Here is a 13,459-nt window from a genome sequence, read left to right on the forward strand (position 1 = left end):
TTTTAGCTTATTGTTGACTTTAACCGTAATTAATTCTCTATAAATTCTTTACTATTGGTAAAATCAATACATCTAAAAGCTAGATGACAATTAGTGCAAAAACAAAAGTGATTATCTGGCTAAATAGTGACGTTAATCAATCTACATGTGTGATTATACTTGAAAAAACATTCTAGGTTCAATCAATGTCCATAATAATCTTTATACTATAATGTTCATATTGTGCCAACAATGATCCGTTCAAAAAAAAAAAAAAAAAAAAAAATATTGTGCCAACAATGATGAATAAAAAAGTTCCCACATAATAAAATAAAATTTCAATCATGATTTTTGAATTAATAATTGATTTAATTGAATCTCAAGCTTTTTGTAATTCTCTAAGGGTCCAATAATGTAATCCTCATTTTCTTGCACAACTTAGACACTTAAACACTTTGCATGATAATCACTATCATCAAATAAATTATGATTAAGTTTTGCCACAATTGGTTGGGCAGTCCACAATTAATTAATACAAATAGAATAATTTTGTCACAATCACCCAAATCAAAGGTCATTAAATTAAGACCCTATCACATGAAAGTTGAAGTTGGTATGGACTTTACTTGTATTACAATTGTCCAGTTGTATGAGAACTGGATTCATGGGCAACAACCAGAAATTAAGGAAAGAATTAAACAAACATAAGTTAATTTGTAGAGTTGCTCGACTCTACTCGTTTATTCCTTCAAAATTTTCCATTTCTTAATACTTATAACACAACCGTGATTAGAAAACTCATATATGACTAACCCACGAGGTCATGACATATTAATCAGCGAACTAAAAAGACTCCTAAACTATAAGTAGAAGCTTTCTAGTCAAATATGTTAATGTTGCGAGTATTAAACAACCAGAAAAAATAATAATCCAAACTTCGGATTAGTATTAGAAGAGCCCACCTAAAATTCTTTCATACCAAAATAGTACAAAACAGAAAATAAATACGAGTAGCAGGCAGAAGGGTCAAGATTTTGCCAGATAAAGTCCAATAAATCAATAATAGAGTTTAATTAAACCCTTTTGTCAAAGGGTATAAAAGTCATTTCACCCATATAATGATATAATACAACCAACACGGCGTCGTTTATGTAGGAGTGGCTACCTTTATTGGTTTCTGGGTGTAAAAATTGCTCAAAATATTCAAAGCATAAAGTTAGAATTTTTTTTTGTAAATTTGCAAAAATTTATTAAAAAGGCAACCTAACTCTGAATTATTGATTTCTAGAAAGAAAAAGAAAAAGAAAAAGAAAAATAGAGTGTTAAGTAGCATAACACAAGAGTTTTTTAGGAGAGAGAAAGTAGAGAGAGAAAACTGAAGTGATAGAGCTTCAGACATTGTTATCCTGCAACTCATATTTTTTTTTCTGGGTAAAGAAGAACAGCTTAATTTGGTGAAAATTTTAGGTTGGGTACTAAAAACTTTGTTGACATTTTATTTTTTTCATCAAAAAAATTTAATACCCACTTGATTTATTAGGGTCTTAAAGTTAGTAAAAAGTTAATTTGGCTTTTTATTTCGTACTACTACATTTTTTGCATAAATTTTTTGGTTTTATTTTTATTTTTATAAATTTCCCACTATTTCTGGGTCACATTATTTGATTTTTAGTGCCTTTTTACAGTCTTTTTAGGTGGGTGATAGCAATCAATTATAATGTTATTGTTATATACATGTGGGTGTGTTCCCTTAAGTAAAGTCGGTGTTATAAATTTTCTGGGTACTGAAAATTTCTGATTTTCTGGGTGTTAGATTTTCTGCATATAATTGTTGTGAATACTGTTTAAATGGGTTTCTGAAAAAGGAAATATTTGGATCTGGTTTTTGTTTAGATTTCACTATTTTTTGCTGATGTTTTGTTGGTATTTGTTGTGTTTCTTAGTGAATATTAGTGAAGAGTAGTAAAGAAAATGGCAGGAGGTGCAGCACCAGCTAAGGCGGATGAGCCAGCGCCACATCCACCAAAGGATCAGCTCCCTAATGTTTCTTACTGTATTACAAGTCCTCCTCCTTGGCGTGAGTCTCTCCTCTCTTATTTCGATTTCGAGGTTGCGTTTTTGTTAATTAGAAAAGATTCCGAATAGGAAGAACAAAAAGGAACGGAGGGAGTAGTAGTTACTCGTATTTAAATTTATTTAGTTATATGTGGTAAGTGATACTGTGAAGTGGTTTATGGTAGTGATATTGGATTGATATGTCTATTTTTGTGATGGATTATTGAATTTTATTTCCTTTTTTTTGCTTACAGTTTTGGTGCTATGTTAGATACTTTTATTTATTTTTGGTGGGTTAGCCTGTTTATTTTTAATTATCTATATGATTATTAAAGAATTAAGATTTATGGTTTCTTTTGATCTTAATTATTTAGAACATGTTGGTGGAGAGTCTAAATTGTGGTTGTTATGTAGGAAGAATTTTTTACATTATTGACATATTATGTGGTTTGTTGTATTAGTGTTTAGGATCACTTGTGGAGTTGTGGGGTTTATCCTAACCTATGCCTTATCGCCTCTAGTTGGTTGATGACTTACTGAGTGAGACAGGAATATTAAGGTCCTCATGGGTGTATCGTTGTCTTTGAAGGATTTCTCCTTTTTTCTTTTTAAAATCACATCCAAGCTCGGAGTATGGTACTCATTGCAAACATGAGAATTCTTGATTATAGTTTTTATGTTTTAGAGGGAGAGTTTTATCAATCATTTCACCTTTCCGCACAAATGTATATTTGGTCCTTGGAGCGAGTTGTTTCATCCACCCGTGATCTTATTGCTTTTTTCAGGGCTTGTTCTACTGGATTTTTGTGACCTTACCTTGCATGCCAGTTTAAAAGAATTCTATTGTTGGTCAACTAATGAAATTTCTATTATTTTGCAGCTGAGGCGATTCTTCTTGGTTTCCAGCACTACATTGTGATGCTTGGCACAACTGTTCTCATCCCTAGTGCTCTTGTTCCTCAAATGGGAGGAGGAAAGGTAGGTCATGGTTCACAAGGATGAATTTAATAATATCAATGAAATGAGGTTCCTGATAAAACTTCCTTTTTGACTGCTGACAGCATTGTCTAACCATTCTTTACACTTGCGTGTTCAATAGGAAGAGAAAGCAGAAGTTATTCAGACATTGCTATTTGTTGCTGGTTTGAACACCCTACTACAGACAACATTTGGAACTCGATTGCCAGCTGTGATCGGAGGATCTTACACCTTTGTTGCACCAACTATTTCCATAATCTTGGCTGGTCGATACAGTCAAGAACAAGATCCTATAAGAGTATGTGCCGTAAAACACATTTGTTGTTATTGATAAATGTTAGGAAAGTTGAATGCTGAAACATCTACTTTGCTTAATTAGAGCAATTGTCTGTTTGACACACAACCTCTTTATTTCACAACAGAAATTCAAGAGTATAATGCGGGGAATACAAGGAGCTTTAATTGTTGCTTCAACCCTTCAAATTGTCCTCGGCTTCAGTGGTCTTTGGCGTAATGTCACAAGGTGAGTTTATGCTTGATGTTTTGTTGCTTAATAGTTGATACTTATTATTGACCATATTAGAACTTTGCATCATCATAAGCACTCACAGTTCACTAAGATTCTTTTGCGTCAAGGAACACAAGGATATCCTACTCCCCCCCCCCCACAACAAAAAAAAAATAAAAAATGCTAACATTTGGAAACACATAAAATCCTTTTATTTATTTTGCCTCTAGCTCTCGCTTATAGTTCTATGTATACCAGTTTAATCTGAACAGCTGGTTTATATTTTCACTTGGATTTTTAAAGCTGTTGGTGTTCCTCTCCTGTCCCTTGCCATACTTTACGTCTGGTTACATTCTTCCCTGTATATACAGCACCTTGATCTCTTTCTGTTTGACTGCTAGTGCACTGAAGTTGAAGTCATTGTTAAACTTTGATATACTATCTAATACAAAGTACTATCTTAATTAAAGAAGGGATGAATACTAACCTTCACTTCTTACTTTCTAAGATAAATTTGAAGAGCCATTGAAGTACATTGAAGGCTTAATAGTGAACACACATATCGTTATCCAATTTGTAAATAATTTGAACTAGTCCTTCTAATTCTTTTCATTATGAAAAAGAACTCTAGTGGTTTTGTAGTAATCCATTTTCATTATGTAATTCATAGTTCCAGGTGATATAATATTTCAAGTTTGTATGTTCTACCCTTGACTCGTAGCATTGTCATTATGTTACTTGTTCACTTATCTTCTTCGCTGCTTGATCCTGATAAAGGCTTACTTGATTGGAGCTGCTTAAATCTAAATAAAAAGGGTGCCTTATAGAATTAATTTCTTGTTAGTATTCACTTGCTATAGTCTCAACTGTGTTTTTTCTTTCAAAAAGAGCTGCTTGGCTTGAGATGAAAATTAAGGCTGCTCAATATATACATATGGTTTATAATTGTTGCATCAATGTTTCTGTTCAAGAATTATTTGTTTCTTCCTCCCTAAGTTATGTATCAACTAATGTTAATCTACAACCGTCCTTTGGTATCTTGTAGGTTTCTGAGCCCACTATCAGTGGTCCCCTTGATATCTCTGGTTGGCTTTGGACTTTATGAACTTGGTTTTCCTGGGGTAATATTTCAGTGTCCAATCACTTCTTTGTCTTCGTTTTTTCTATAGTAAAGTTGTTTGCATTCCTTCCAGTTGCTTTTATTTTCTGTTTATCATCACTGATGTAGGTGTTTTCCTGCTTCTTCAGGTGGCAAAATGTGTGGAGATTGGCTTGCCAGAGCTTGTGCTTTTGATATTTATTGCAGTGGTAAGATTATTAAGCAGACAAAACTAGCCCCTTTTGGTTGAATTTGGGAGTTGGGAATTAGATATCTTCAATCTTTTTATGTAATCATCATTTGGCTTCAATTAATTAATTCAGCCATGATTAATTTTGCAGTATCTATCACAAGCCACAAAATTTGGGAAGCATGTTTTTGAACGCTTTGCTGTTCTGATCTCTGTGGCTATAGTTTGGCTATATGCACACATTCTTACGGTGGGGGGTGCATATAATCATGCTGCACCAAGGACTCAGATAACATGTCGTACTGACAAATCTGGACTTATAAGTGGTGCTCCATGGTAATATATTTTTTAAAGTTGTTTTTCCAATGTTGTTGTTCGCTTCTTTTCAAATATTATTCTGCGTAAATGTTGCTATGCATGGGGATTGGGGAGAGTTTTAAACCTTGAGCTTGATTAACAAGTTCTTGATTGCAGTTATCTCCTACTCATTTTAAACTTAAACTGTAACTGAGAAGTATAAGTTGTCGTAAGAAATTACGGTAACTGAGAAGTATAAGGTGTTGTAAGAAATTACGGTAACTGAGAAGTATAAGGTGTTGTCTGAATTCTTGAGGTGTTTTTCCACAGAACCATCTAATACTTTCTGATCTGATGTTGCAGGATTAGAGTTCCATATCCCTTTCAATGGGGTGCACCCACATTTGATGCCGGTGAAGCCTTTGCTATGATGTTGACATCATTTGTTGCTCTTGTTGAAGTATGTTTAAGTTATATCTTTTGCTGTAATATGTGGAAACTACTGAAAAATGAATGTTCACTTATCACTAGCAGAGGCGGACCTTTGAAGGGGCGGGCAAGGGCTTGGCCCCCCCTCAAAATTTGGCCCAAATTTGTTTTCATATTTAATGTCAAGTAAAAAGCCCAAAAATTCCTAAAGAAGTTGGTATTAGCGTCCAAGCTCGCTTACGTCATACCAGTATATGACTTATGTTCTCTATTTTAATTATGCACAAATCCCAAAGCAAGTGGAACACACGTGATTTCACTACTTGCTGCAAATTAAACTGCACAAATCAAAATACAATACTACCCTTTTAGAGTTTTAGTATCTCCTTTTGTTATTCTTGTTTTAAATGACACTCTATCAATTATGGATTATTTCTATCCAAATGCCTTGAATTGTTATTTCCTCTTCAATTTTTTGGTTGTGCAAGAATTGAGTCTTAGCTATTGAACTTAGCTATTACTCGTATTTGATTTTTATTTATTAGGGTTTGTTCTCATAACCTAAACTGAGCTGAACTGTTTATGAGAGAAGGAAATTAGGAACCGTAAACTGAACTAAACTAAAATTAAGTTGAACAGAACAAACCCTTAGTTATAAACTCATAATAATTACTCCTATAGTTCCTTTATCCAGCCTTTGAAGTTATATATATATTATTGTGTATAATTTAGGAAAGTTGTGTGTATTTAGGAAACAAGTGTTTGTTTCCTAAGTTTGGTTAAGTCGGCTACCTAGTCTATGTACAATTAGGGTTTTCTTATGGTATTTGTATAATTAATACTCGTAATATTAAGGTAATTTGGCCTTTGTAAAAAAAACTGTCCAGGTTCGCCACTGCTTATCAGGGCCCTGTGAAAAGCATTAATGAAATTTACATCACCAAAATTTTACAGTGTTTAAATCTTAGATGCAGTTAGCCCATCTTGTGTCTAATTTTAAATTGACTTGATTATTTTATAATGTACGAGTGGTTTTATTCCATTTGCAGTCCACTGGTGCCTTCATTGCAGTTTCAAGGTCGGCTAGTGCAACAATGATGCCTCCTTCTGTTCTTAGTCGTGGTGTTGGTTGGCAGGTAGAATACAAGAAATTACCCTTGTCTTCAACTTACATGAAATATTGTTTATTTGAAATCCTTGTTTTTCTTGTAAGTAAGCTTTTTAACTAGATAGCTTATATTTAAACTCTCTCTTCTTGACAGGGAGTTGGCATTTTGTTGTCTGGATTGTTTGGAACCGGGATTGGGTGCTCCGTTTCCGTGTAAGACTAAGACATCTTTTTTTTGTACTTGGTGTGCATATAAATTTTTATAGTATCAATTTTGTTTAGTAAGGAAATTTCTTCTTGGGTGTTTTATGCAGCGAGAATGCCGGCCTCTTAACACTGACACGTGTTGGTAGTAGACGGGTTGTCCAGATATCAGCTGGCTTTATGTTATTCTTCTCCATTCTAGGTGTGTATATCTAAAACTAGTTCTTGTGTTGTGGTAGTATGGCCAATTTAATTTTCTCTTTTGATTTCTTATCGTACATGATATTGCAGGGAAATTTGGAGCTGTGTTTGCTTCAATTCCTTCACCAATAATCGCTGCCTTGTACTGCCTCTTCTTTGCCTATGTTGGTAAGCATATGTGGTTTGACAATATAAAAGCGAAAACTACCATAGAACATTTAATTCACTTACCATGTATATCATATTAACACTATCTTAATTTGATGCAGGTTCTGTTGGTTTGAGCTTCCTTCAGTTCTGCAATCTCAACAGTTTCCGTACGAAGTTCATATTGGGTTTCTCCATTTTCTTGGGTTTGTCAATACCTCAATACTTTAACGAGTTTGAAGCAATTAAGGGTTTTGGGCCTGTCCATACAGGCGCAAGATGGGTAATTCTTGATTTAATATTTTTTTTTATTTGCTCTTTGATCTATTGTGGGCTTGAATTATTCTTAGCCTTACGGGACAAGTGCTCATTTCATGTGTTATTTAAAATGACAGTTTAATGACATGGTGAACGTCCCCTTCTCTTCGGAAGCATTTGTTGCTGGAATTGTAGCATATTTCTTAGACAACACCCTGCACCGGAAAGAAGGCCCGGTGAGGAAGGACAGGGGTAAGCATTGGTGGGATAAGTTCCGGTCTTTCAAGGGAGACACGAGGAGTGAGGAATTCTATTCGCTCCCCTTCAACCTGAACAAGTATTTCCCATCTGTGTGATTTAATCTTCTGGGTATCAAAGAGGTATCACTAAAAAGCATGAGTTTTCCTCGAGTATGATGATGGTCGTGCTCTATAGTAATCATTGTTTGATCAAGTAACTTGCAACACTTGCGATATGCTATAGTTCTCAGTATAAATTAGTTTGTTACTTTTTGTAGGATTCCTTTAGGACAATTATTTGTTTTTTTCTGTGTTGTAAATCCAATGTATTAGTTGTAACAAAGCAAAGCAACAAAGGAAACAAGGCCAATGGTTTATGAGTTTCCAACCCTTGCTCCCGGATATCCTACTAATCCAAGCTACAGAGTCAACTCTGCTTCTGCAGATCTGCTGTTCCAGACTCGTTGCCAAATCATGAATCAGGATTTTTATGAGGGTGTTGTGATGCTCCCCTTGAATTCTTCAAACTCGGCTGAACTGACGGTAAATTTGCAGTCCTGCTCGTTCATCAAATAGGCGTGTCATCTTCAGTGCCATTGTTGAGAATTATATGGGGATGCAAGAGTATATTTGAGCTCATGTGTCATTGGATCTCCCTTGTGGAAGTTATAACTAGTTTTGCTACAAGCTGTTCAGATTCATTCAGGTTGCGAGTAAGATGTATGAAGTACTAGTACTACGTAGTTGTTAAAGTTTCTAGTGTTATGTATTAGTATAAATTTATTTATTTTGGATGTGTAGTAGTCTAGTAGAAACACAAAATAACAATGAGTTCTTCAATTGTTTTATATTGTGTGCCTTGGACAATTGTCAACAAAACATCCAATCAATGTTGAAATAATGTTTCCATTTCATTAATTTGATTTAATAAATAATTTGAGAACATTCAAACAACAGTAAAAAAAATTAAAAAAAAAATGTTATCCCAGTAAGTAGATAACATAGTTTATGTGATACTTGACAAAATAAAGTTAATAGGAGCACTCTATATAAGAACATAGTAGATTAATTAGTTCGTTTAATAATAATTTTAGTCTTTTTCATTGTTTTAGGGAGGGTAATACGATCGCGGATAGACTTGCCAATATGGGAGTCATCCAAGAGGAGAGGGTTATTTATTTCGATGTTCCTCCGATCGAAATAAATAATCTCCTAAGGGAGGATGCTATAGGTGTGTTTTTAATCTTCAATAAAGGGCTCTAAGCCTCTAACCCTCATTTACATCAAAAAAAAAAAAAAAAAAAAACAGAGGAATTAGATAACAAGGAACATTTCTACATTTGATTTGATTCCAAACATTATGAAGAAATCGAATTAGTCACATATAAATATATATTCAAAGTAAGATAAACAGTCGAATTGATAATGATAGGATGAACATTTTTATTCAATCCCACAATCAAAACTTTTACAGAACCAATTGTATTGATTGATCGGATAAACTGAGGGATCTAGAATAGTCAAGAGCCCATTAAAGTTAAAGAGTAGAAAAGAAGAATATTATAGGTAGGTGTTGTGCCTGGCCCATTTCTCCGGCTTCATTATTCATGATTGAGCTGTAATTGATATACACCATATCAATGTAACCTATAACATTGCTGTAGTTCCTTGTCTATGACGTATGGATTACTTACCAAGTACGTGCTCCTGCTGCAAACATCTCAAACTTCACCTTTGTAGACTTCAAAGGGATCGTAGGCTCGCTGCTATGTTACATACAATCCATGTCTTTGCAGGGTTCTCCTTGTGCATGCCATGATAGAAAATGTGGCATCTGGTGCTTAGAACCACGAATCTCTTAAGAACCCAATTCAAGCAACAAATACTTCTGGTGTTTGATGGTGAACAGGTTCCTTAAATTCCGCTTTCTCACTAAGTTCTTTAAAAGCTTCAACAAGATTTTGGAGCCTCGCAACAAATTCAACCAAAAGGGAAGAAAAGGTTGCTAAAGATAAAGCACTTGCACTCTCATAAGTCTTTGACTCATCTTGATTTCGTTCCTTATTTTCATCAACTCTGCTTCTGCAGATCTGCAGCTTCCTGTGGGTTCCATGGTTGTTTTCACCATCAAGGCTTGTATGTAGTGCTTGAAGGTCACTGACTGACTTCACTTCTGGCATTGCACTTTCATAATCTGCTGTCAGGAAATCTGGAGTTTGTCCAGGATTTTGTGGATTTCCAATCTCCCAAAACTCTGAATTAACAAGAAGATATGATTTTTTGTCAATTTTCTTTTGTAATGTTTCTACTGCTTCATCCACTTCGTAAAGTATATCTTCTTCTGGACCTAACTTTTCCATTCTTTTTATTCTGTTTCCCAGTTCACGCAGCACTTTAGCACCTTCATTACCAACTTTCTGAAGCTCACTACGGAAAATCTGTCTTCTTTCAGGAGGCGCCTAATGTACAAAGAGAAAAAGAAACCAATGAAATAACATAATAATGTAGCCACATAAAGAGTGGTTTGCAGGATAGGGAGATAGCGGTAACTTTAAATTTTATTAGTCCTTCAAAAGTTGAATTTTATGCAAAATTCCTATTCTGTTTACCTCTTTATTCGGCTAAGAGGGGTAGGTGTTGGCAGTTAAAATGAAGATCCAAGAATTTACACCTTCACTTTGCCATTGAAATTGAATGCCAAAAGAATGGGTTTGCCTCTTTGCTTTGACTTTGTTTATATTCAAAATGTTTCACAATCCAATGTAAAGTAGCATAGGAGTGAGGAGGGCTAGATAATGCAGCCTCACTCCTGAAGACTACTTGCCTTAGTAGATTATTGAAAAGACATAAGCTGTTTTCCAGCTCAGAATAATGAATAGATACATATAAGCGGGACAGCTGACTCGGCTTCAGTTAAGTAGCTAACCACTCAATTTGCTAATACCAATTCATTCAACTTTCTTGGAAGAACAATCCGACCATAATTGAAGTCAACATATGACAGAGAATTTTTATAAGGACTTTTACACAAGACCCCAAAAAATTGAAGAAAATTTTAAGAAGATGAGTTAGTATACAAACCTGAATCTCAGAAAGTATACAGCCATGCATGGCCATGACCATAAATGCACAATGCCTCAGAGCTCCGCTTACTTTGGTATAGGATTTCCATGGATATGTAAGCATTTTGTAAGGTCCGTGAGGTGGTTCCCAGATAGCAAATCCTACCTACACATTCGGCAAACAAGAAGAGCATTCAGTTACCAAATAAGTGTTAATAGAAGAAGATGCATTGAAAAATAAGCAAAAGACTTGCCAAAGTTTCCTCCTGACTTGCTGAATCTACAGCTGACCTATACCCACTATAAAGTGGATCATCAGAAGCTTGAAATGTAAGAATTTTTGAGGGGACTCGAGTATATTCAACACAGCTCAGATATCCATTCACAACACCTACAGAGTAGCTTAGCACGAGTTATTCAAGAATGACAAACTTGGTGTTGTAACATGAAAGACAAGAGGCAAAGCATACACTTATAATCAATTTTAAAGCTTCTGCATTACTGTCTAAGAAAGTATGCAATCAAAAGACATGAACAAAACATTAACAAACCTTCTAAAGAAACCGCAACATTCATAAAGTTCTTCACCACCAAGTTGTGCAGATCCTCTCCAGCCCATATCGGGTATATGCAGGTGTTTATCAACAACGAAACAGCAGCACCCAGTGCAATAAGTATGAATCTAGTAGCAGCTGTATTGACAAATTCCCTTGTTCTATACCCAGACACCATGATGAAGCAGTATGTCAACAGGAAAACTCTAAATCCATACTCATAAGGCTTCATTGTAGGATAGAGTTTCATATAGGTGGCAATAAATCCTACCATTGTGTAGAACCATAAAAGGAAAATAGCTTAGAATAAATATAAGAGAGAGACTTTAGCTAAAAAGCCACTGTTGCTAGTATTATACCTATAATAAAGATGCTAATGATAATTACAAGTTCTTCCCAATCTCCAGCTAATGTTGACAACATCGCCATGCCCAGAGCAAGTCCTCCAGCCGATAATGTCCCCAAACCACGATTGAATCCTTTGCTAAGGGTTGCTCCTAGAAATGCATCACACAGGTAGGAAAAACAAACATGTCAGCATAACAAAGTAGACAAATATCAAGATGATCTATTTTCATACCAAGGATAAACAATCTAATTGAATGAAAAAAAGCATTTATCATGAATTTATTTTATTTTTTTTTATTATTTTTTTTTTCTTTTTTTTTTTAATAAAATCTCTAGTATACATGTAATCATAAGCTCAAGGGAATCTAATTCATTTATTGGATTACTCTATTATGATAAAATGAAGTCATGAACTAATGAACTTAAATAAAAGAAAACAGCAGGAAAAAAAAAAAGAAAAAGAAAAAAGAAAGAAAGAAAAAAGAAGGAAATGACAACCCAATTGAATGTACAACACTAGCTAATACAATTATACAAATCATGAAATGGCCTCACCAATTTGCGATAATCTAACCCTAAATTCATAATCTACAAGATTAGTAAACATAGCCCGAACAATGTACGATTTATAACCTAACATGTAGCGGAGTAGGCACAACTTTGCATACAAAATACATGAAATGACCTTACCAATTAGCCATTAACTAACCCTAAATTCATAATCTACAAGACAACTGAACATAGCCCGAACAATGCACGATTTCTAACTTAACACACGGTGTAGGCACAACTTTGCATAAGCAAGTTCCCCTTCAATAAAACAGTATCCCCTTTATAACATTTTTTTAAAACCATAGATTCAATGCAAATATTAATGAGGAAGGACAAAACACATACAAAAATTCCCCTTATTCTATAGATTCAAAGGTAAGCCTCAATTGCATAACAGAAATTATTATAGCACCAAAGCAAAGTACTCAAAATAACTTATTCACTGATGCTCAATTTGAAAATGCTATTCCTAAAACAGCAGCAATTTCTACTCATTGCAACAATTTACATGAACAATTAGAAGTTCAATTAGGGTTATCAATAATCATTCAGCAATTAGCCATATAATACAATTACACCAAGGAAACAAAACCCCACAAATTCCAAACAAACAAAGATCATATAACAACCAATTAATGGGAAAAAATTCAACTTTTTGATGATTACATGAACTGAGTTTTGCACAAACAACATAATTAACATCAACAAAAAAAAATTTAAAAAAAACATATATTTAATCACAATCATAATATAACTCCAAATAAAAAAAATCTCAATAATCAACAAAAGTATTCAAGAGATTACCAATACTAAATTCGAAGACGACAACAACAGTAAGAATCGCCCAAACAGAGTAACGCCCAAGATCTTCAAATGGCTTCTTCAGAAAAATAAGAAACGAAAGAAGAGTTAAAGCAAGACCCATTTTCGCAGAAAAAACAACCTTTCTAGGATCCGATTTCCCCATTTGAACAGCTTTTATGGAAAATTCTCGAAACCCATTACACCAATTTACAAATTTATGTTGTAAAGAAACGAAACAATTTGTATGATGTTGTTGTTGTTGGTATTGTTGATGATGTTCATCTAAGAAAGGAAGACCCAATGAAGAAGGGTATTCTTTAGAGAGATTTTTCTTCTCTCTCCTCTCTGCAAAAGAGTATCGGAATGATCCCAGTTTTGCAGTCGACATTGAAGGTGAAGTGAGTGATGAACAGAGTGATGAACACAATAAAAAGAGTGAATGAGAAG

The 13,459-nt window shown here is 34.3% G+C and overlaps 2 protein-coding genes across 3 annotated transcripts in view; one reads left to right on the plus strand and one right to left on the minus strand.

Moving 5' to 3' along the window:
- Positions 1–1,167: 1,167 nt before the first annotated feature.
- On the plus strand, positions 1,168–8,551 carry LOC110700444 (nucleobase-ascorbate transporter 6-like). 2 transcript variants are annotated; one of them, XM_021877984.1, is made up of 15 exons: positions 1,168–1,446; positions 1,923–2,056; positions 2,915–3,012; positions 3,134–3,310; positions 3,435–3,535; positions 4,566–4,641; positions 4,769–4,828; positions 4,961–5,145; positions 5,470–5,566; positions 6,585–6,671; positions 6,798–6,856; positions 6,958–7,049; positions 7,139–7,216; positions 7,318–7,478; positions 7,591–8,551. In XM_021877984.1, exons 2-15 carry the CDS (start codon positions 1,951–1,953, stop codon positions 7,807–7,809), a joined length of 1,596 nt encoding a protein of 531 aa, XP_021733676.1. In that variant the 5' UTR covers positions 1,168–1,446; positions 1,923–1,950; the 3' UTR covers positions 7,810–8,551. The 2 variants fall into 2 exon arrangements, with proteins under 2 accessions (XP_021733676.1, XP_021733677.1); XM_021877985.1 differs by lacking the exon at positions 1,168–1,446 and adding an exon at positions 1,679–1,760.
- Positions 8,552–9,031: 480 nt separating this feature from the next.
- Positions 9,032–13,459, minus strand: part of LOC110700443 (aluminum-activated malate transporter 9-like) — a 4,497-nt gene continuing 69 nt past the window's right edge. The window contains exons 1-6 of the mRNA XM_021877982.1: positions 13,013–13,459; positions 11,668–11,805; positions 11,306–11,575; positions 11,009–11,145; positions 10,774–10,920; positions 9,032–10,151 (exon numbers count right to left, since the gene is read on the minus strand). The exon at positions 13,013–13,459 is cut by the window's right edge and continues 69 nt beyond it. Of these exons, the coding sequence (XP_021733674.1) occupies positions 9,564–10,151; positions 10,774–10,920; positions 11,009–11,145; positions 11,306–11,575; positions 11,668–11,805; positions 13,013–13,400 (1,668 nt within the window). The 5' untranslated portion in view covers positions 13,401–13,459 and the 3' untranslated portion in view covers positions 9,032–9,563. The remainder of the gene's footprint in view (positions 10,152–10,773; positions 10,921–11,008; positions 11,146–11,305; positions 11,576–11,667; positions 11,806–13,012) is intronic.

This window comes from Chenopodium quinoa, unplaced genomic scaffold (assembly GCF_001683475.1).
Source record: "Chenopodium quinoa cultivar QQ74 unplaced genomic scaffold, ASM168347v1, whole genome shotgun sequence".
Lineage (NCBI taxonomy): Eukaryota > Viridiplantae > Streptophyta > Magnoliopsida > Caryophyllales > Amaranthaceae > Chenopodium > Chenopodium quinoa.